At 45.2% G+C, this 22,037-nt stretch overlaps 1 protein-coding gene across 4 annotated transcripts in view; it reads right to left on the bottom strand.

Moving 5' to 3' along the window:
- Nucleotides 1-16,327, bottom strand: part of dcp1b (decapping mRNA 1B) — a 127,565-nt gene extending 111,238 nt beyond the window's left edge. The window contains exon 1 of one of the 4 annotated variants that reach the window (XM_070900511.1): nt 16,169-16,327. In XM_070900511.1, coding sequence (XP_070756612.1) covers nt 16,169-16,306 — 138 coding nt within the window. In that variant the 5' untranslated portion in view covers nt 16,307-16,327. The remainder of the gene's footprint in view (nt 1-16,168) is intronic. The other 3 variants (XM_070900506.1, XM_070900509.1, XM_070900507.1) reach the window with 3 other exon arrangements.
- Nucleotides 16,328-22,037: the final 5,710 nt, after the last annotated feature.

Raw genomic sequence — 22,037 nt, 5'->3', positions numbered from 1 at the left:
TGGAGATGGACCATGTGAAGGCGTGGGAAGGGTGGAAATTGGAAGCAAAGTTGATGACATTTCCAATTTGGGGTGAGAGCAGGAAACAACACCAATACAGTCATCAATGTACTGGAAAAAGAGGTGAGGGAGGGGACCCGAGTAGGACTGGAACAAAGAATACTCCATATGTCTCACGAAAAGGTAGACATAGCTAGGACCCATAATGGGTTCTCATAGCAACACCTTTTATTTGGAGGAAGTAGGTGGAGTCAAAAGGGAAGTTGTTCAATGTGAGAAAAAGTTCAACCAGGCGGAGGAGGGTGATAGTAGATGGGGTCTTGGTGGAATCAGAAAACCAAGTTGGTGATTGAGGACAGGGGTGATGGATGAGCCAGACAGCATACAGCCAGCATGAGAGGTCGTTGAGGGAAGCATTTGGATCGTTAAATCCAGGGATGACAACGTCATGCATGAAGGTTGATAGGATGAGGTAGGGGCAGAGATGGCATTGCTACCAAGATAAAAATAGCCAGTTTTTGTTATGAAGAGGATATGGGGTTAGAAGCTCAGCTCAGGGCCAGCGAGGATACAGCAGAATGTGCTTCAGATAGTGGCTAGGGAGGGGGCGTCAGCGGCAAGAGTAAAGAGTATGTGGTAGGGCCAAAAACAATGACTTCAGTTTCCCCAATATTAAGCTGGAGAAAATTGCTACTCATCCAAGATTGAATGTCAGAGTGGAGCTGTCAAGAGAGGTGGGTGAAAGGTAGAGCTGGGTGTCGTCAGCGTACATTTTGAAGCTGACCCCAAATCAGAGTATGATGTTTCCAAGGGGCAACACGTAGATGAGGAAGAGCAGGGGGGCAAGAATACATCCATGGGGATCTCTAGGAGCAACATATCTTCAGCATCCAACCTTGGAAAAAAACTATTCCCTTCCCCAAACAACTTGCTTAAAACTGCACTCTCACTTCCAACTGCTTGCCTTTGGCCCTCTATCTGCCTCAATTTGCACAGTTATTCCCGCAAAATTACTTCTGATGCAGTCATCCCCTGCTATACCTTCACTGTTTCCAATCCTTCCCATTCCCTTGGTGCAGCCCTCATCTCTGCTGCCTCAAATCAGAGAGGCATAAACTTGAGTGAGCCTGGTGCAAAACTGGCTCAACCATTTACCGCCAGATATGGCTTGAACACATCAAGCTCTACTGGGCCTCATTCTCTACTGATAAAAAAGTACACTATTTTAGAATTTTCCTGGAGAGTCCTTTTCTCTATTACTGCCCTCTCTATAAAGACCTCTTCCCCTACCTCGAATGCCAAGTGTGAGGAGCTCATGGATTTCTTTGTTACCAAAATTGAGAACATCCATTCAACTGCCTCGCTAAAACAAAAGCGAAATACTGTGGATGTTTGGAAATCTCTTTATTTCAACTGCTGTTCTTCCTTCCCCTTGTTCACCACTATTACCTCACTCCACCTCTTCTCCAAGGCCTGATCGCCTATCACTCTCCTATTTCACCCAGAATTCTCTCTGCCACCTCCCAAGATAATTTTCTCTAAGACCTACCTATTACACAGTTGATCCCATTTCCACTAAGATCCTGTTCACAAACTCCACATCTTGCCCAAATGCCAGCTTGACATTGTAAATGGTACCCTGCAGAACACGATCCAGATTCAGTGATGCAATTAGACTCTATTATTTGGCACAGCATCTAGCGTTTCTCCTTTTTCCAATGGGACTCCACACACTTCGCTTTATTCTTAATTATCTGATCATAACCAAAGCAGCTCTAACAATAACTTCTCTTTCCATCCCCGCATCATCCGTCAAAGTTCATCCATGTGCTGCCCTTTGGTGTCTTAATTTGCAGACACCAAGTGAGCTTCCAATTGCAGGCTGATGACACCTGGCCCTACCTCTCACCACCTCCCTCAATCCCTCTATTACCTCCATTCTGTCAGAGTGCTTATATGACATTCAGTCTTGGATACAGCTCCTGACTGAAGCTATAATTTTCGTCATCAGCCACAGAATCCGCTCCCATCAACCTCCTCAGCTACCATTTAGGCCAAGTTTCCATCCCCATATTCTCTCTCTCAGAAAACAACCAATTTCCACTTGCATAATATTTCCTGCCTCTGCCACTAACTCAGCCTATCTGCTGTTTCAACCCTCATTTATGCCATTGCCACCTCTAGATTTGGCCAGTCCAATGTTCTCCTTGCCGACTTACAATCCTTCTCCCTCCACAAATGGCAGTTAGTACAAAACGGTGTTGCTCAAATCCTTTCCCACATCAAATCCCATTTGACCATAAAAACTGACTGCAAAAGCTTCGATAGATATGTGAAGAGAAAAAGATTAGTGAAGACAAATGTAGGTCCCTTGCAGTCAGAATCAGGTGAATTTATCATGGGGAACAAAGGAATGGCAGACCAATTGAACAAATACTTTGGTTCTGTCTTTACGAAGGAAGACACAAATAACCTTCCGGAAATACTAGGGGACAGTGGGTCTAGCGAGAAGGAGGAACTGAAGGAAATCCTTAATAGTCAGGAAATTGTGTTCGGGAAATTGATGGGACTGAAGGCCGATAAATCCCCAGGGCCTGATAGTCTGCATCCCAGAGTACTTAAGGAAGTGGCCCTAGAAATAGTGGATGCATTGGTAGTCATTTTCCAACATTCTATAGACTCTGGATCAGTTCCTATGGATTGGAGGGTAGCTAATGTAACCCCACTTTTAAAAAAAGTAGGGAGAGAGAAAACGGAATTATAGACTGGTTAGCCTGACATCGGTAGTGGGGAAAATGTAATAGCAGTGACAGGATTGGTCCAAGTCAGCATGGATTTATGAAAGGGAAATCATGCTCGACAAATGTTCTAGAATATTTTGAGAATGTAATTAGTAGCATGGACAAGGGAGAACCAAAAGATGTGGTATATTTGGACTTTCAAAAGGCTTTTGACAAGGTCCCACACAAGAGATTAGTGTGCAAAATTAAAGCACATGGTATTGGGAGTAATGTATTGACGTGGATAGAGAACTGGTTGGTAGACAGGAAGCAAAGAGTAGGAATAAATGGGTCCTTTTCAGAATGGCAGGCAGTGACTAGTGGGGTACCGCAAGGTTCAGTGCTAGGACCCCAGCTGTTTACAATATACATTAATGATTTAGATGAAGGAATTGAATGTAATATCTCCAAGTTTGCAGATGACACTAAGCTGGGTGACAGTGTGAGCTGCGAGAAGGATGCTAAGAGGCTGCAGGGTGACTTGGACAGGTTAGGTGAGTGGGCAAATGCATCGCAGATGCAGTATAACGTAGATAAATGTGAGGTTATCCACTTTGGTGGCAAAAACAGGAAGGCAGATTATCATCTGAATGGTGACAGATTAGGAAAAGGGGAGGTGCAACGAGACCTGGGTGTCATGGTACATCAGTCATTGAAAGTTGGCAGTCAGGTACAGCAGACGGTGAAGGTGGCAAATGGCATGTTGGCCTTCATAGCGAGAGGATTTGAGTATAGGAGCAGGGAGGTCTTATTGCAGTTGTACAGGGCCTTGGTGAGGCCACACCGTTAATATTATGTACAGTTTTGATCTCCTAATCTGAGGAAGGACATTCTTGCTATTGAGGGAGTGCAGCAAAGGTTCACCAGACTGATTCCCAGGATGGCAGGACTGACATATGAAGAAAGACTGGATCGACGAGGCTTATATTCATTGGAATTTAGAAGAATGAGAGGGGATCTCATAGAAACATATAAAATTCTGAGGGGATTGGACAGGTTAGATGCAGGAAGAATGTTCCCAATGTTGGTGAAGTCCAGAACCAGGGGTCACAGTCTAAGGATAAGGGGCAAGCCATTTGGAACCGAAATGAGGAGAAATTTCTTCACTCAGAATTGTGAACCTGTGGAATTCTCTACCACAGAAAGTTGTTGAGGCCAGCTCAGTAGATATATTCAAAAGGAGTTAGATGTGGCCCTTACAGCTAAAGGGATCAAGGGGTCTGGAGAGAAAGCAGGAATGCGGTATTGAAGTTACATGAGCGGCCATGATCATATTGCAGGCTCGAAGGACCGAATGGCCTACTCCTGCACCTATTTTCTATGTTTCCACACTTGCTAACCTACCTAACTTCCTAATAAACCAACGCCTCAAATTTAAAATTTGTCTTTAAATTCCTCCACTGTCTTGCACCTTCCTACCACAAACTTCCACCAACTCTACAACCCTTCAATTCATTCTCCGTTCTTCTGATTCAAGCCTCTTATGCATGTCTCCTCCCTTCATCTCAGCACTAGTGGCTGTACCCTCAGTTGTCTAAGAATTCCACTCTCTAGAATTCCCTCCCCAAACTCCTCCAGCTTTTGACCTCCCTTCCCTCCTTTAAGACACCTCTTTGCCTCAGTCTTTGTTCACTCCAGGTAATATAATTCTCCAGCACAGCGTGCATTCCTCATCATACCTCCATAAAGCACCCATGATATTTTTCTACTTTAAAGTCACTATATAAATGCAAGTTGTTGTTTATTTGTACCTTTGGAATCCTTCCTTTGGAACACTTTCAATTATCAAGCTAGTAAGAGCAGAGAAAAATTTAATAAGTCACTGCCGAGTGATGCGATTATGAACTTCTTGGCTGCATGATCTAATAGTTGTGGAGAATATAATACATTTCAACAGATCTAGCTCATTCTATATTCACAAAATCTTTAACAGTTATTGTGCAACTACTGGTTACTAACATTATTCTGTCATCATACATCATATTTCACATATTACAAATCTTACTAGTTGCTTTAGTACATATTGTGAAACATGCCCCAAAATTCCTCCTAAACCAACACCACCAAAAAATCATCTGATTATCTATTCATTTGATATTTCTGGTATCGTGTTTTGTGAAAATTGACTATGTTTGACCACATAACAGTGATTGCATTTCAAAAGTAATCTATCGGTTGTAGAGTACTTTGCAATATCCCAAGACGACATAAATACAAATGTTATTTCTTTATGCTTGCACCAAGACAACAGTCTGCGTAAAGGTGTTCACATGAACTTTCATTGCTATGAATAAATGTGAGTGTTAGAAACCTTTCCTTCAAGAAACTAAAATAACAGAGGTTGATAGAAACAAGGGGGAACTGGCAGGGTTCAAATCCAGCCCAGACCAATGTCTATTGGCTGTAAGGGATCTGCATGGAATGAGTTTAGTGAATGGGATGGGCATGGACATACAGTATCCCTAACTTGGCACAATTGACAATCTCACTCAGGATGGCCGGTGTGCAAAATGGCTAAAATATTACTGGTACAATAAGGGGTATATTTCTGATGTTATGGTTGATGGAGCTAACTGGGTGCCTGAAATGGGAAAAGTTCCATCCCCCCCAACACGAAGGTCACCTTAGTAAGCATTAAGAAAACAGACAGAAAAAGATTCAGTATACAAGTTAATCGACACTTCTAATTTATTTGACATTACATTACAGTTTCACTTCATGCATCTTCTCCTGCATGTTAACAAAGTCAGTAGCATAGTGGTTATGTTACTGGACTAGTAATCCAGAGGTCTAGACTAATGAGCCAGAGACACAAGCTCAAATCCCACCATGGCAACTAAATTTAAGTTGAGTTTATTAACTAAATCTGGAATTTAAAAGTTTATATCAGTAATGGTAATCAGACCATGAAACTATCAGATTGTCACTAATGAACCAGACTGATGTCCTTTAGGGAAGGAAATCTGCTACCCTTACCTGGCCTGGCCTATATGTGACTCACAACAATGAGGTTGACACTTAACTGCCCTCTGAATTGGCCTAGTAACCCAAGTAGGAAACTGCTAGAATATACAATAATACCACCCGAACATGGCAAAGGCACACCCAGCTCAGTCAACCCTGCAAAGTCTTCCTCACTAACATCTGGGTACTTGTGCCAAAATTGGTAGAGCATAGCTATACTCAGAATCATTTCACCCAACATTCCAGACTCTTCCATCACTATCCCTGCTAAATGGGATAGATTCACAACAGATCTAGCAGCTCAAAACTGGGTATCCATGAGGCACTGTGGGCCATCAGTAGCAGTAGGCTTGTAACCTCATGGCCCGGTTATCCCTCACTCTACCATTACCATCAAGCCTGGGAACCAAACCTGAAGAGCATGCCAGGAGCAGTATCTGGCTCACCTAAAACTTAGGTGCCAACCTAGTGAAGCAACACAAGACTACATGCATGCTAAATAGCGGAAGCTAAGCGATCCCACAACCAACGGAGCAGATCAAAGCTCTGCAATCCTGCCACATCCAGTCGTGATTGGTGGTGGACAATTAAACAACTAACGGGAGGGGGAGACTCCATTAACATCTCCATCCTCAATTATGGTGGAGCCCAGCGTTTGTAACCATTTTCACCCAGAAGTGCCCAGTGAATGATCTATCTAAATTTGAAGTCAATGGGAATCAAAGGGGAATACTCTCCACTGGCTGGAGTCATACCTAGTATAAAGGAAGATGGTTGTGCTTGTTGGAGGCCAATCATCTCAGCCGGTGGACATTGAGGAACTCTTGCTGCAGAGAGTTCCTCGGCCCAATCACCTTCATCTGCTTCATTGACCTTCCCTCCATCACAAGGTCAGTAGTGGGGATGTTCTCTGATGATTGCAGTATTCAGTTCCATTCACAACACCTCAGATAATGAAGCAGTCCATGTCCACATGCAGCAAGACCTGGCCAACATTCAGGCTTGGGTTGATAAGTGGCAAGTAACATTCGTGATACACAAGTGCCTGGCAATGTTCATCTCCAACAAGAGTCAAGCCACCGCCCCTTGGCATTCAACGGGTTTACCATCGCCGAATCTCTCACCATCAACATACTGGGGGTCACCACTGACCAGAAACTGAACTGGACCAGCCACAAATACTGGCACTACAAGAGCAGGTTAGAGACTGGATATTCGGCAGCGAGTGACTCACCTCCCATCTCCCCAAAGCCTTTCCACCATCTACAAGGCACAAGTCAGGAGGAGTATGATAGAATACTCTTGCCTGGGTGAGTGCAGCTCCAACAACACTCAAGAAGCTCGACACCATCCAGGACAAAGCAGCCCGCTTGACTGGCACCCCATCCACTACCTTAAACTTTCACTCCTTCCCCACGCACACATCATGGCTGCAGTGTGTACCATCGACAAGATACAATGCCAAGGCATCTCCCAAAGCTACCACCGAGAAGGACAAGTGCAGCAGGCACATGGGAACACCACCAAGTTCTCCTCCAAGTCACACACCATCCTGACTTGTAAATGTATTGCCGCTCCCTCATTGTCGCTAATTCAAAATCCTGGAACTCCCTACCTAAAAGCACTGTGGGAGTACCTTCATCACACAGACTGCAGTGGTTCAAGGAAGCGGCACATCACCATCTTCTCGAGGGCTATTAGGGATGGGAAATAAATGCTGGCTTTGCCAGCGATGCCCACATTCTATGAATGAATAAAAAAGTTTTATTTTTAGATGGGCAAACTCATTTAATTGTACAATATACACTCTGTAGGAGCAAGACCACCTTCCAGAATTTCAGCCAACTATTTTAAAAAGAAGCCCTGGCAAACATAGAAACATAGAAAATAGGTGCAGGAGCCCTTCTAGCCTGCACCGCCATTCAATGAGTTCATGGCTGAACATGAAACTTCAGTACCCACTTCCTGCTTTCACGCCATACCCCTTGATCCCCCGAGTAGTAAGGACTTCATCTAACTCCCTTTTGAATATATTTAGTGAATTGGCCTCAACTACTTTCTGTGGTAGAGAATTCCACAGGTTCACCACTCTCTGGGTGAAGAAGTTTCTCATCATCTCGGTCCTAAATGGCTTACCCCTTATCCTTAGACTGTGACCCCTGGTTCTGGACTTCCCCAACATTGGGAACATTCTTCCTGCATCCAACCTGTCCAAACCCGTCAGAATTTTAAACGTTTCGATGAGGTCCCCTCTCACTCTTCTGAACTCCAGTGAATACAAGCCCAGTTGATCCAGTCTTTCTTGATAGGTCAGTCCCGCCATCCCGGGAATCAGTCTGGTGAACCTTCGCTGCACTCCCTCAATACCAAGAATGTCCTTCCTCAGGTTAGGAGACCAAAACTGTACACAATACTCCAGGTGTGGCCTCACCAAGGCCCTGTACAACTGTAGCAACACCTCCCTGCCCCTGTACTCAAATCCCCTCGCTATGAAGGCCAACATGCCATTTGCTTTCTTAACCGCCTGCTGTACCTGCATGCCAACCTTCAATGACTGATGTACCATGACACCCAGGTCTCGTTGCACCTTCCCTTTTCCTAATCTGTCACCATTCAGATAATAGTCTGTCTCTCTGTTTTTACCACCAAAGTGGATAACCACACATTTATCCACATTATACTTCATCTGCCACGCATTTGCCCACTCACCTAACCTATCCAAGTCACTCTGCAGCCTCACAGCATCCTCCTCGCAGCTCACACTGCCACCCAATTTAGTGTCATCACAAATTTGGAGATACTACATTTAATCCCCTCGTCCAAATCATTAATGTACAATGTAAACAGCTGGGGCCCCAGCACAGAACCTTGCGGTACCCCACTAGTCACTGCCTGCCATTCTGAAAAGTATCCATTTACTCCTACTCTTTGCTTCCTGTCTGACAACCAGTTCTCAATCCATGTCAGCACACTACCCCCAATCCCATTTGCTTTAACTTTGCACATTAATCTCTTGTGTGGGACCTTGTCGAAAGCCTTCTGAAAGTCCAAATATACCACATCTACTGGTTCTCCTTTGTCCACTTTACTGGAAACATCCTCAAAAAATTCCAGAAGATTTGTCAAGCATGATCTCCCTTTCACAAATCCATGCTGACTTGGACCTATCATGTCACCATTTTCCAAATGCGCTGCTATGACATCCTTAATAATTGATTCCATCATTTTACTCACTACTGAGGTCAGGCTGACCGGTCTATAATTCCCTGCTTTCTCTCTCCCTCCTTTTTTAAAAAGTGGGGTTACATTGGCTACCCTCCACTCAATAGGAACTGATCCAGAGTCAATGGAATGTTGGAAAATGACTGTCAATGCATCCGCTATTTCCAAGGCCACCTCCTTAAGTACTCCGGGATGCAGTCCATCAGGCCCTGGGGATTTATCGGCCTTCAATCCCATCAATTTCCCCAACACAATTTCACGACTAATAAAGATTTCCCTCAGTTCCTCCTCCTTACTAGACCCTCTGACCCCTTTTATATCCGGAAGGTTGTTTGTGTCCTCCTTAGTGAATACTGAACCAAAGTACTTGTTCAATTAGTCTGCCATTTCTTTGTTCCCCGTTATGACTTCCCCGGATTCTGACTGCAGGGGACCTACGTTTGTCTTTACTAACCTTTTTCTCTTTACATACCTATAGAAACTTTTGCAATCCGCCTTAATGTTCCCTGCAAGCTTCTTCTCGTACTCCATTTTCCCTGCCCAAATCAAACCCTTTGTCCTCCTCTGCTGAGTTCTAAATTTCTCCCAGTCCCCAGGTTCGCTGCTATTTCTGGCCAATTTGTATGCCACTCCCTTGGCTTTAATACTATCCCTGATTTCCCTTGATAGCCACGGCTGAGCCACCTTCCCTTTTTTATTTTTACGCCAGACAGGAATGTACAATTGTTGTAATTCATCCATGCGGTCTCTAAACGTCTGCCATTGCCCATCCACAGTCAACCCCTTAAGTATGGGATGGGAACCAATGTAGGGAGATAGAGGGAAACAAAAAGGAGGCAAAAGCAAAAGACAGAAAGGAGATGAGGAAAAGTGGAGGGCAGAGAAACCCAAGGCAAAGAACAAAAAGGACCATTGTACAGCAAAATTCTAAAAAGGACAGAGGGTGTTAAAAAAACAAGCCTAAAGGCTTTGTGTCTTAATGCAAGGAGTATCCGCAATAAGGTGGATGAATTAACTGTGCAAATAGATGTTAACAAATATGATGTGATTGGGATTACGGAGATGTGGCTCCAGGATGATCAGGGCTGGGAACTCAACATCCAGGGGTATTCAACATTCAGGAAGGATAGAATAAAAGGAAAAGGAGGTGGGGTAGCATTGCTGGTTAAGGAGGAGATTAAGGCAATAGTTAGGAAGGACATTAGCTTGGATGATGTGGAATCTATATTGGTAGAGCTACAGAACACCAAAGGGCAAAAAACGTTAGTGGGAGTTGTGTACAGACCTCCAAACAGTAGTAGTGATGTTCGGGAGGGCATCAAACAGGAAATTAGGGGTGCATGCAATAAAGGTGCAGCAGTTATAATGGGTGACTTTAATATGCACATAGATTGGGCTAACCAAACTGGAAGCAATACGGTGGAGGAGGATTTCCTGGAGTGCATAAGGAATGGTTTTTTAGACCAATATGTCGAGGAACCAACTAGGGGGGAGGCCATCTTAGACTGGGTGTTATGTAATGAGAGAGGATTAATTAGCAATCTCGTTGTGCGAGGCCCCTTGGGGAAGAGTGACCATAATATGGTGGAATTCTGCATTAGGATGGAGAATGAAACAGTTAATTCAGAGACCATGGTCCAGAACTTAAAGAAGGCTAACTTTGAAGGTATGAGGCGTGAATTGGCTGGGATGGATTGGCGAATGATACTTAAGGGGTTGACTGTGGATGGGCAATGGCAGACATTTAGAGACCGCATGGATGAACTACAACAATTGTACATTCCTGTCTGGCATAAAAATAAAAAAAGGGAAGGTGGCTCAACCGTGGCTATCAAGGGAAATCAGGGATAGTATTAAAGCCAAGGAAGTGGCATACAAATTGGCCAGAAATAGCAGCGAACCTGGGGACCGGGAGAAATTTAGAACTCAGCAGAGGAGGACAAAGGGTTTGATTAGGGCAGGGAAAATGGAGTATGAGAAGAAGCTTGCAGGGAACATTAAGACGGATTGCAAAACTTTCTATGGATATGTAAAGAGAAAAAGGTTAGTAAAGACAAACATAGGTCCCCTGCAGTCAGAACCAGGGGAAGTCATAACGGGGAACAAAGAAATGGCGGACCAATTGAACAAGTACTTTGGTACGGTATTCACGAAGGAGGACACAAACAACCTTCCGGTTATAAAAGGGGTCGGGGGGTCTAGTAAGGAGGAGGAACTGAGGGAAATCCTTATTAGCCGGGAAATTGTGTTGGGGAAATTGATGGGATTGAAGGCCGATAAATCCCCAGGGCCTGATGGACTGCATCCCAGAGTACTTAAGGAGGTGGGCTTGGAAATAGTGGATGCATTGAGAGTCATTTTCCAACATTCCATTGACTCTGGATCAGTTCCTATTGAGTGGAGGGTAGCCAATGTAACCCCACTTTTTAAAAAAGGAGGGAAGAGAGAAAACAGGGAATTATAGACCGGTCAGCCTGACATCGGTAGTGGGTAAAATGATGGAATCAATTATTAAGGATGTCATAGCAGTGCATTTGGAAAGAGGTGACATGATAGGTCCAAGTCAGCATGGATTTGTGAAAGGGAAATCATGCTTGACAAATCTTCTGGAATTTTTTGAGGATGTTTCCAGTAGAGTGGACAAGGGAGAACCAGTTGATGTGGTATATTTGGACTTTCAGAAGGCTTTCGACAAGGTCCCACACAAGAGATTAATGTGCAAAGTTAGAGCACATGGGATTGGGGGTAGTGTGCTGACATGGATTGAGAACTGGTTGTCAGACAGGAAGCAAAGAGTCGGAGTAAATGGGTACTTTTCAGAATGGCAGGCAGTGACTAGTGGGGTACCGCAAGGTTCTGTGCTGGGGCCCCAGCTGTTTACACTGTACATTAATGATTTAGATGAGGGGATTAAATGTAGTATATCCAAATTTGCGGATGACACTAAGTTGGGTGGCAGTGTGAGCTGCGAGGAGGATGCTATGAGGCTGCAGAGCGACTTGGATAGGTTAGGTGAGTGGGCAAATGCATAGCAGATGAAGTATAATGTGGATAAATGTGAGGTTATCCACTTTGGTGGTTAAAAACAGAGAGACAGACTATTATCTGAATGGTGACAGATTAGGAAAAGGGGAGGTGCAAAGAGACCTGGGTGTCGTGGTACATCAGTCATTGAAGGTTGGCATGCAGGTACAGCAGGCGGTTAAGAAAGCAAATGGCATGTTGGCCTTCATAGCAAGGGGATTTGAGTACAGGGGCAGGGAGGTGTTGCTACAGTTGTACAGGGCATTGGTGAGGCCAGACCTGGAGTATTGTGTACAGTTTTGGTCTCCTAACCTGAGGAAGGACATTCTTGCTATTGAGGGAGTGCAGCGAAGGTTCACCAGACTGATTCCCGGGATGGCGGGACTGGCCTATCAAGAAAGACTGGATCAACTGGGCTTGTATTCACTGGAGTTCAGAAGAATGAGAGGGGACCTCATCGAAACATTTAAAATTCTGACGGGGTTAGACAGGTTAGATGCAGGAAGAATGTTCCCAATGTTGGGGAAGTCCAGAACCAGAGGTCACAGTCTAAGGATAAGGGGTAAACCATTTAGGACCGAGATGCGGAGGAACTTCTTCACCCAGAGAGTGGTGAACCTGTGGAATTCTCTACCACAGAAAGTTGTTGAGGCCAATTCACTAAATATATTCAAAAAGGAGTTAGATGAGGTCCTTACTACTAGGGGGATCAAGGGGTATGGCGAGAAAGCAGGAATGGGGTACTGAAGTTGAATGTTCAGCCATGAACTCATTGAATGGCAGTGCAGGCTAGAAGGGCCGAATGGCCTACTCCTGCACTTATTTTCTATGTTTCTATCATTCGCCAATCTATCTTAGCCAATTCACACCTCATACCTTCAAAGTTACCCTTCTTTACGTTCTGGAGCAATAACTTTTATTGGCCAAATAAAAAACACCCTTTCTGGGGAAAAAAGTGACACTTGCCTATGACAGGATTGTTTGAATGGGAAAAACCAGGTCCTAAATACTTGGGGGTGAGGAAATAGAAGCTTGTATTCTTCTACATTGACCAGGGGGGGGGGTGGGGTCTTATTTATACAGTAATTTAGAGTCCACTCTTCACATTTCGCAATTACCTCTTCGCTGTACAATTAAGCTCTTCTCTGTACAATTAAGAAGCTCAACACTAATGAAAAGTGGTCTCTACTTCAGCAATGGGAGATTTATAAGAACACTACATTCTGATCTTTGCACTGCTGAGCTGGCTAAAGTGGACTGGGAAAATCGATTCGAGTGTAGGACGGTTGATGAACAGTGCCCTACATTTAAGGAGATATTTCATAACTCTCAAGAAAAATATGTTCAGTGAGGAGAAAAGGGTGCAAAAGAAAAGATAGCCATCCGTGGCTAACTAAAGAAATAAAGGATGGTATCCAATTAAAAACAAGGGCATGCAAAGTGGCCAAAACTAATGGGAGGACAGAAGATTGGGAAGCTTTTAAAAGCCAGCAAAGAAGGACTAAAAAAAATGTTTTAAAAGGGAAGATAAACTCTTGCTATCTGTTTTTATATTTTGTGCTAGTTTACTATAAAAGTAAACTAGCACAAAATATAAAAAGATAGCAAGAGTTTCTACAGGTATATAAAAAGGAAAAAAGAGTGGCTAAAGTAAATGTTGGTCCTTAGAGGACGAGACCAGGGAATTAGTGATGGGGAACATGGAGAAGGCAGAAACTCTGAACAAATATATTGTATCAGTCTTTGCGGTGGAGGACACTAAAAATATTCCAACAGTGGATAGTCAAGGGGCTATGGGGAGGGGGGGGGGGGGAAAGAGGAACTTAATACAATCGCAATCACTAAGGAGGTGGTACTCAATAAGATAATGAGACTAAAGGCAGATAAATCCCCTGGACCTGATGGCTTGCATCCTAGGGTCTTAAGAGAAGTAGCGGCATGGATTGCGGCTGCATCGGGTTGTAATTTACCAAAATTCACTGGATTCGGGGAGGTCCCAGCAGATTGGAAAACTGCAAATGTAACGCTCCTATTTAAAACAGATAGACAAAAAGCAGGAAACTATAGACCAGTTAGCCTGTCATCTGTGGTTGGGAAAATATTGGAGTCCATTATTAAAGAAGCAGTAGCAGGACATTTGGAAAAGCATAATTCAGTCAGGCAGAGTCAGCATGGATTTATGAAGGGGAAGTCATGTTTGACAAATTTGCTGGAACAAACTGAGTGGATAAAGGGGAACCAGTGGATGTGGTGTATTTGGACTTCCAGAAGGCATTTGACAAGGTGCCACATAAAAGGTTACTGCACAAGATAAAAGTTCAGAGAGTTGGGGGTAATATAGTAGTATGGATAGAGGATTGGCTAACTAACAGAAAACAGAGAGTCGGGATAAATGGTTGATTCTCGGGTTGGCAATCAGTAACTAGTGGGGTGCCACAGGGACCAGTGCTGGGACCCCAACTTTTTACAATCTATATTAACGACTTGGATGAAGGGACAGAGTATAACGTAGCCAAGTTTGCTGATGATACAAAGATGGGAGGAAAAGCAATGTGTGAGGAGGACACAAAAAAAACTGAAAAAGGCCATCGACAGGCTAAGTAAGTGAGCAAAAATTTGGCAGATGGAGTATAATGTTAGAAAGCGAGAGGTTATGCACTTTGACAGGAAAAAAAAATCAAAGAGCAAGTTATTATTTAAATGGAGAAAATTTGCAAAGTGCTGCAGCACAGCAGGAACTGGGGGTTCTGGTGCATGAAACACAAAAAGGTTAGTATGCAGGTACAGCATGTGATCAGAAAGGCCAATGGAATCTTGGCCTTTATTGCAAAGGAGATGGAGTATAAAGGGAAGTCTTGCTACAGTTATACAGGGTATGGGTTAGGCTACACCTGAAATATTGCATACAGTTTTGGTTTCCATATTTACAAAAGGATATACTTGCTTTGGAGGCAGTTCAGAGAAGGTTCACTAGGTTGATTCCGGAGATGAGGGGGTTACCTTATGAGGCAAGGTCGAGTCGGTTGGGCCTCTACTCATTGGAATTCAGAAGAATGAGAAGTGATCTTATCAAAACGTGGAAGATTATGAGGGCGCTTGACAAGGTTGATGCAGAGAGGATGTTTCCACTGATAGGGCAGACTAGAACTAGGGGGCATAATCTTAGAATAAGGGGCTGCCCATTTAAAACTGAGATGAGGAATTTCTTCTCAGAGGGTTGTAAATCTGTGGAATTCGCTGCCTCAGAGCTGTGGAATCTGGGTCATTGAATAAATTTAAGACAGAAAGAGACAGTTTCTTAGCTGATAACGGAATATGGGGTTATAGGGAGTGGGCAGAGAATTGAACCAGAGTCCATGATCGGATCAGCCATGATCGTATTAAATGGCGGAGCAGGCTCGAAGGGCCGTTTAACCTACTCCTGCTCCTATTTCTTATGTTCTTATGTCTCTGCTCTATATAAACACTACAGTAGAAACATGATTATTCCTAACACTAATAGTGTCTGGTTTTTATATGCTTGGGAGGTACAGAAAGTCAATTTTATAAAGGACATCGTAAATTTACAATTTTTATGACTGCATACTAGTTAGGTTCCATTCAATCTGGAAATCAATTCCGCAAGAGGCCAAACCAAAATCCTATCAAGACAATACACAAGATCAATGAAATTTTCCTGATTTGAAAATTCTAGGCCCGACTCCCCGAAGTGATAATTTTTTTTAGTATCAATCCTATATCAAATTGTGAGTGCGTTTAGGCCTTTAAAATTGCAAGCATCAGAGTCCTAAATGCGCTTCCGATTACATCGGAGGTCGCGTAAAACCACCGAGCTTTCGAATCCCTGCCCAATTTTGTTGCATCGTCGTTCATCAACATTTTCACATTCGTATTTTTTGTTTAGCTTAGATCTGTGAGCGTCTAACACAGATAATCATCAACAAAGATCTCACGTCCTTCAATACACAAGTCTTTTAAAGCGTGATATGATCGCTTGTTGACAGGTTTAACAACAGAAGAACACAAACACAATTTGGCACATAAAATTTATCAACAGGTTTCAAGTCGTGCCAAACCCAGCACCAGCATCGTTCAACCTCCCTCCAGCAGCAGTGGCGATGTCCCTTGAATACGTTACAGAAAGTCCCTGAACTCGACTTTCCTCACACTAAACTCACCCATTCGTTGTCTCTCTGACTGAAAGTATACAGGGCTACCTGACTGGCCACATCCACAATATGAAAGATGTACGGATCCTGCCTCTGTAACGCTGCGAGGCTAATATCAAGACCTCTACTCCCCGTCACCGCCGCCATCTTACCACAGAAAACAGGCAAGAGAACAGCTGCTGGAGACATCGAGGCAGACGAGACTGTCACCTGCAGAGCCATCGAACAGCACACAGAAAAGCGAGAGATAGTCAGCAGGTTACATACAGACAGACGGAGAAGTTGCTCTATTAACCTGCGGAGCATGCAAACTTGGGATGTCATACTTTCTCAAGATCAAAGCGGGTTTCGGGGCATGGTCAAATGGTTGGGAGATACAGCTCTGTTCAAGGATTTTCTGCTTCATGCTTACTGTTAGTAAAGATGGTGCAGGTAAAGAAAGTGCTATTAACTCTTGGACCAGCTTTCGCTCCTCTTTGCTGGTGACGCTGGACTACATTTCAAGTCCCTGGCACTTTTGAAGCCATATGGACTGTTCCAGTTTTTAAATTTTAATGTACATCCCACAATAATTTTACGGGGTCTGAGCATGAGCATTCCTCAGAGATGCAATTACTGGTGTCAGAGTCTCCTACAAGGAGAATTCAGCAACAGCATCCACTGAAGTGGCCACACACTCCATGGATAACTGCAGAATGTTGATACTACGCGACAGAATCCCACGGAAGTTGGTAGTGGCCTTCTCCACACTCTCAGATATGCTACAGAAACTTCCTGCCAGGCAGTCCAATGCATTCAGCATTTGCTGATGCACAGCAATCATCTTTTAAGTGCTGAGCTCCTGAGGTCTGTATCTTTGTCCTCATCAGCAGTGCTCGGAGATTAGCCTACCCTTTGGTCAGCTGTTTCCTGTGCCATCCTTTCCACCTGCACTTGCTCCTGCTCACTTGTGCTCAGTGAATCGCCTGGTGCAGCACCAGGTTGCTATGCTATAAAAGGAGAAAAGGAAGGCAAGGTGCCCAAACACTCTTACAAAAGCAAGATACTGCGGATATGGGAAATCTAAAATAAAAATAGAAAATTCTGGAAATACTCAGGTCAGGCAAACATTCTGCTGTGCCTTCAGTCTCGCCATTTTCAACGCTACGTGTACTTCCTTTGCGAATTATGTCAATGGTGGAATCCTCCATTGGTGGGAGTACTTATATAGAAGCAGGGGCTAGATTTTCCATTATTTTTGCATGCATAATGCCCACTTAACGTCCACTTTACTGCTGAAATGGAGGTATAATTCCCAGATATCGCCCATTTAGCCACAAAATGGAAACCAACGCCAATTTTTCAGACACTTATCGCCGAGTGTTACTTTCGCCATGTACGTAACGGCGGGAAAAAAAACTTTTTTGGGGCGGAATCATCAGAATGGGCGAAACCAACACCCATAATATTGCCCAGTGTTACTTTCCGCACGTAACTAATGCCGAGATTCAATAATACTTGTTATGTCTCAAATAAAGCAATGTGACTGAGTACTGTAGACTTAAGTGTGACCTTAGTCTCTTTATTCTGACCAGAGTGCTGGTACAGCATGGGAGGCCTGCTTATATGCAGTGCTCCAAGGGATGCTGGGATCCCTTGGGACTCCAACAGATGTGCCCTCTGGTGGTGGTAGAATGCTGGTTACAAGGTGTTGCATACATAACATCACTCTTCCCCCCCCCCCCCCACAAAGTCAATAGTACACTTATTTACAGGGTGAGACCATCTGGGGCTTTCCGCTCCCTAGTCGATTGTCTCGGTACAAGCACAGATACAGGTGAGTTGGTTGGACCTTCGCTGGGCTGCCGGGGATGATGAGTTCAGCTTCGTGGTCAACCGTGATGTCGGTTGCCACTTGTGTGTGTATTGGAGGGTCGAAGTTAGTGGTGTCCCTCTTAAGGTTGCTCGTGGGTGTCTGTGAATGACAGTTTTGTTTGATCCAAATGCTTTCTGCAAGTTAATCCATTTGCAAATTTGATCTCAAACACCCTACTCCCTTCTTTGGCTACGACAGTGCCAGCAAGCCATTTGGGACTCTGTCCATAGTTGTGTATAAATACAGGGTCATTGACTTCAATATCGCGTGATAAATTTGCGCGATCATGGTACATGCTTTGTTGATGCCGTCTGCCCTCGACATGATCATGCAGGGTGGACTAGAGAGCCTGGTTTTGAGCGCCCTTTTCATGAGCAGTTCGGCAGGGGGATCCCTGGTGAACGAGTGGGGTCTTGTGCGGTAGCTGAGCAGGATTCAGGACAGGCGGGTCTGCAGGGAACCATTTCAACACACGTTTCAAGCTTTGTTTGATGGTTTGGACTGGCCGTTCTGCCTGGCCGTTAGATGCGGGCTTGAACGTGGCAGATGTGACGTGCTTGATCCCATTGCGGGTCATGAATTCCTTGAATTCGGCGCTGGTGAAGCACGGCCCATTGTCGCTGACAAGGACATCAGGCAGGCTGTGCGTGGCAAACATGGCTTGTAGGCTTTCGATGGTGGCAGTGGACGTGCTTGCAGATATTATCACACACTCAATCCATTTTGAATAAGCATCCACAACAAAAACATTTTGCCTAGAAATGGGCCACGGAAGTCAACATAGATCCTAGACCATGGTTTGGAGGGCCATGACCACAAACTTAGTGGTGCCTCCCTGGGTGCATTGCTCAGTTGAGAGCAAGTGTTGCATTGACGCACGCAAGATTCCAAATCTGAGTCAATGCCGGGTTACCACACATGGGATCTGGCTATAGCTTTCATCATTACAATGTCTGGGTGGGTACTGTGTAGGTTGCGTATGAATGTTGCCCTGCCTTTCTTAGGCAAAACTGTTGTGTCCTTACACACTACAGCAAATCAACATGAGGCACATACTGGAGACAAGGTCACTCTGTGACCTGCACCTTTATTCACAGGGCCAAGAAGTGATGACCCTGCGTGGGACCTCCCTTTATATACCTGGATGACCAGGTGAGGAGTGTCTCCCAAAAGTTCACCCCCTGTGGTCAAGGTGCGCATTTCTCAGGTGTATACAGTGTACAGTGTTGTTACATAAAGGTTACAGTTATGTGAGGTGACAAACATGACATCACCTCCCCCAACGTCTTTGGGTCAAAGATTGAGTCTTTCAGGCAGTCGACGCTCTCTTGTGGAGCGCCGCAGTTGGGGCTCTGGTTGTTGAGCCTTAGCATGCGTCTTTGTCACCTGTCGTGATTCCGGCTCATCCGGGCTAACCGCAGGGACTGTGCATGCTGCTGAATGTTCTTGTTGCTCATTCACTGGCAGTGGTGTCGGCAGCATCTCATGATTTTCCTCAGGTTCCTCAGTGTCCATGCTGAACCTTTTTTTTTTTACTTTACTCCAGATGCTTGCGGCATATCTGCCCATTGTTGAGTCTGACCACTATGACCCTATTCCCCTCTTTACCAATTACAGTACCCTAGAGCCACTTGGACCCCACAGCGTGATTAAGAACAAATACAGGATCATCGATTTCTATCCATCTCCCCTTTGAGTTACGGTCGTGGCACTCATTTTGGGACTGGCGCTTGCCCTCAACAATGTCTGACAAGACTGGATGAATGAGGGACAGCCGAGTTTTTAGTGTACGTTTCATGAGTAGTTCCGCTGGCGGGACTCCCGTGAGCGAGTGCGGTCGGACCTGTAGGTCAGCAGGAGGCGCGATAGACGGTAATGAAGGGAGAGTCCTTGAATCCGGAGCATGCCTTGCTTTATGATTTAGACCGCACATTCTGCCTGGCCATTGGAAGCCAGCTGGGCAATGACCCCAGGGAGGCCCCACTCAGCCCCTGGCCCACCAAGCCATGGTCACGTATTCACATAGACTACGCGGGCCCGTTCATGGAAAGAATGTTCCTCATTGTTGTTGATGCGTACTCGAAATGGATCGAGTGCATCATATTGAATTCGTGCATGACATCCACCACAGTGGAGAGTCTGCGTGCGGTCTTTGTGACCCACGGCTTGCCGGACATCCTAGTTAGCGACAATGGCCCGTATTTCACTGCGAACACAGTGTTCCAGGTCTGCATCAATTCCCGGCCACCATCAGCCTTCATCAGCACGATGCCTGGGTGCTCGCTGTGGAGTTTCCTGATGAATGCTTCCCTACCCCTCTGGGGCATGATTACCCTGCAGTCCCATAGTAGGCAGTTGGCTTGGATGGAGAGTTCATCCATCCATCTGTGAAACGGTCTGACCTCTTCAGGGCATGCTCCGTGTGCAGGCACCCAAATCCCTAGTCAGGACACATTTCTTAATCAGAGATAGGAGGCGATCTCTGTTTGTCCAGGTTTTGATCTGGTGGGCTGTGATGGGGGAGCCTGCGCTGTCAAAGGCATCGACAGCCATGACTATCTCCGCGCTTTGCTCCGCTGCCCCCTCGGTGGTGGCCAGTGGAAGCCTGCTGAGCGCGTCAGCGCAATTTTCGGTGCCTGGCCGGTGCCGTATGGTGTAGTCATACACAGCCAGCGTGAGAGCCCATCGCTGTATGCAAGCTGACGCATTGATGCATTGGCATTGTCGGACAACAGGGATGTTAACGGCTTGTGGTCCGTTTCTAACTCGAACCTTCTGCCAAAAAGGTACTGGTGCATCTTTTTCACCCTGTAGATACATGTGAGTGCTTCCTTTTCAACCATCCCATACCCCCTTTCTGCTTGGGAGAGTGACCTGGAGGCATAAGCCACAGGTTGGAGTTGGCCCTCATCATTACTCTGCTGCAACACGCACCCAACCCCATAGGATGATGCATCGCATGTCAAAACCAATTTCTTACAGGGGTCGTACAGGGTCAATAACTTATTAGAACAAAGAAGTTCCGCGCCCGATTGAAAGCCCGTTCCTGACAGTCCCCCCAAAACCAATCGCAACCCTTACGCAGGAGCACATGTAGCAGCTCCAGCAATGTACTTAAGTTCGATAGAAAGTTCCCAAAATAGTTCAATAGTCCCAGAAATTAATGCAACTCTGATGTGTTGCCGGGCCTGGGCACACGACAGATCGCCTCTGTTTTGGATTCGGTGGGCCAGTTCCCGTCTGCGGCAACCCCCCTGCCCAAAAACTCGACCTATGGGGCCAAAAACACATACTTGGACTTCTTTAGTCGCAGGCCTACCCCGTCCAGTCGGCGTAGCACCTCCTCCAGATTGTGGAGGTATTCCTCGGTGTCTCGACCAGTGATAAGGATGTTGTCCTGAAATAAGATTGTTCCAGGGATGGATTTTAGCAGGCTTTCCATGTTCCTCTGAAAGATAGCGGCTGCTGAACGAATCCCAAATGGACACCTGTTGTAGACAAACAGCCCCTTGTGCATGGTGATGGTGGTCAGTAGCTTGGATTCTTCGGCCAGTTCCTGGGTCATGTAGGCTAAAGTGAGGTCCAACTTGGTGAACAGCTTGTCGCCTGCCAGCGTGGCAAAAAGATCCTCCACTCTCGGAAGCGAGTATTGGTCCTGAAGGGACACTCGGTTGACCACAGGGGGTGAACTTTTGGGAGACACTCCTCACCTGGTCATCCAGGTATATAAAGGGAGGTCCCACGCAGGGTCATCACTTCTTGGTCCTGTGAATAAAGGTAGAGGTCACAGAGTGACCTTGTCTCCAGTATGTGCCTTGTGTTGATTTGCTGTAGTTATCCCACAAACATTATCCCACGCGATTATCCCACAAAAGTCCGCCTATATGGACATTTCGTCTTTGCGCCACTGGAACGGCTTGATCTCTTCATGTATCTCCGCTGGGACGCTGGATCAGCTCCCATGGAGGACACATTTTTTTTTTTTTTACAAGGGATAGTAAAGGATCCTGGCTGGTCCAGGTC

This window comes from Pristiophorus japonicus, chromosome 15 (assembly GCF_044704955.1).
Source record: "Pristiophorus japonicus isolate sPriJap1 chromosome 15, sPriJap1.hap1, whole genome shotgun sequence".
Lineage (NCBI taxonomy): Eukaryota > Metazoa > Chordata > Chondrichthyes > Pristiophoridae > Pristiophorus > Pristiophorus japonicus.
This window is presented reverse-complemented; position numbering and strand designations above follow the sequence as displayed.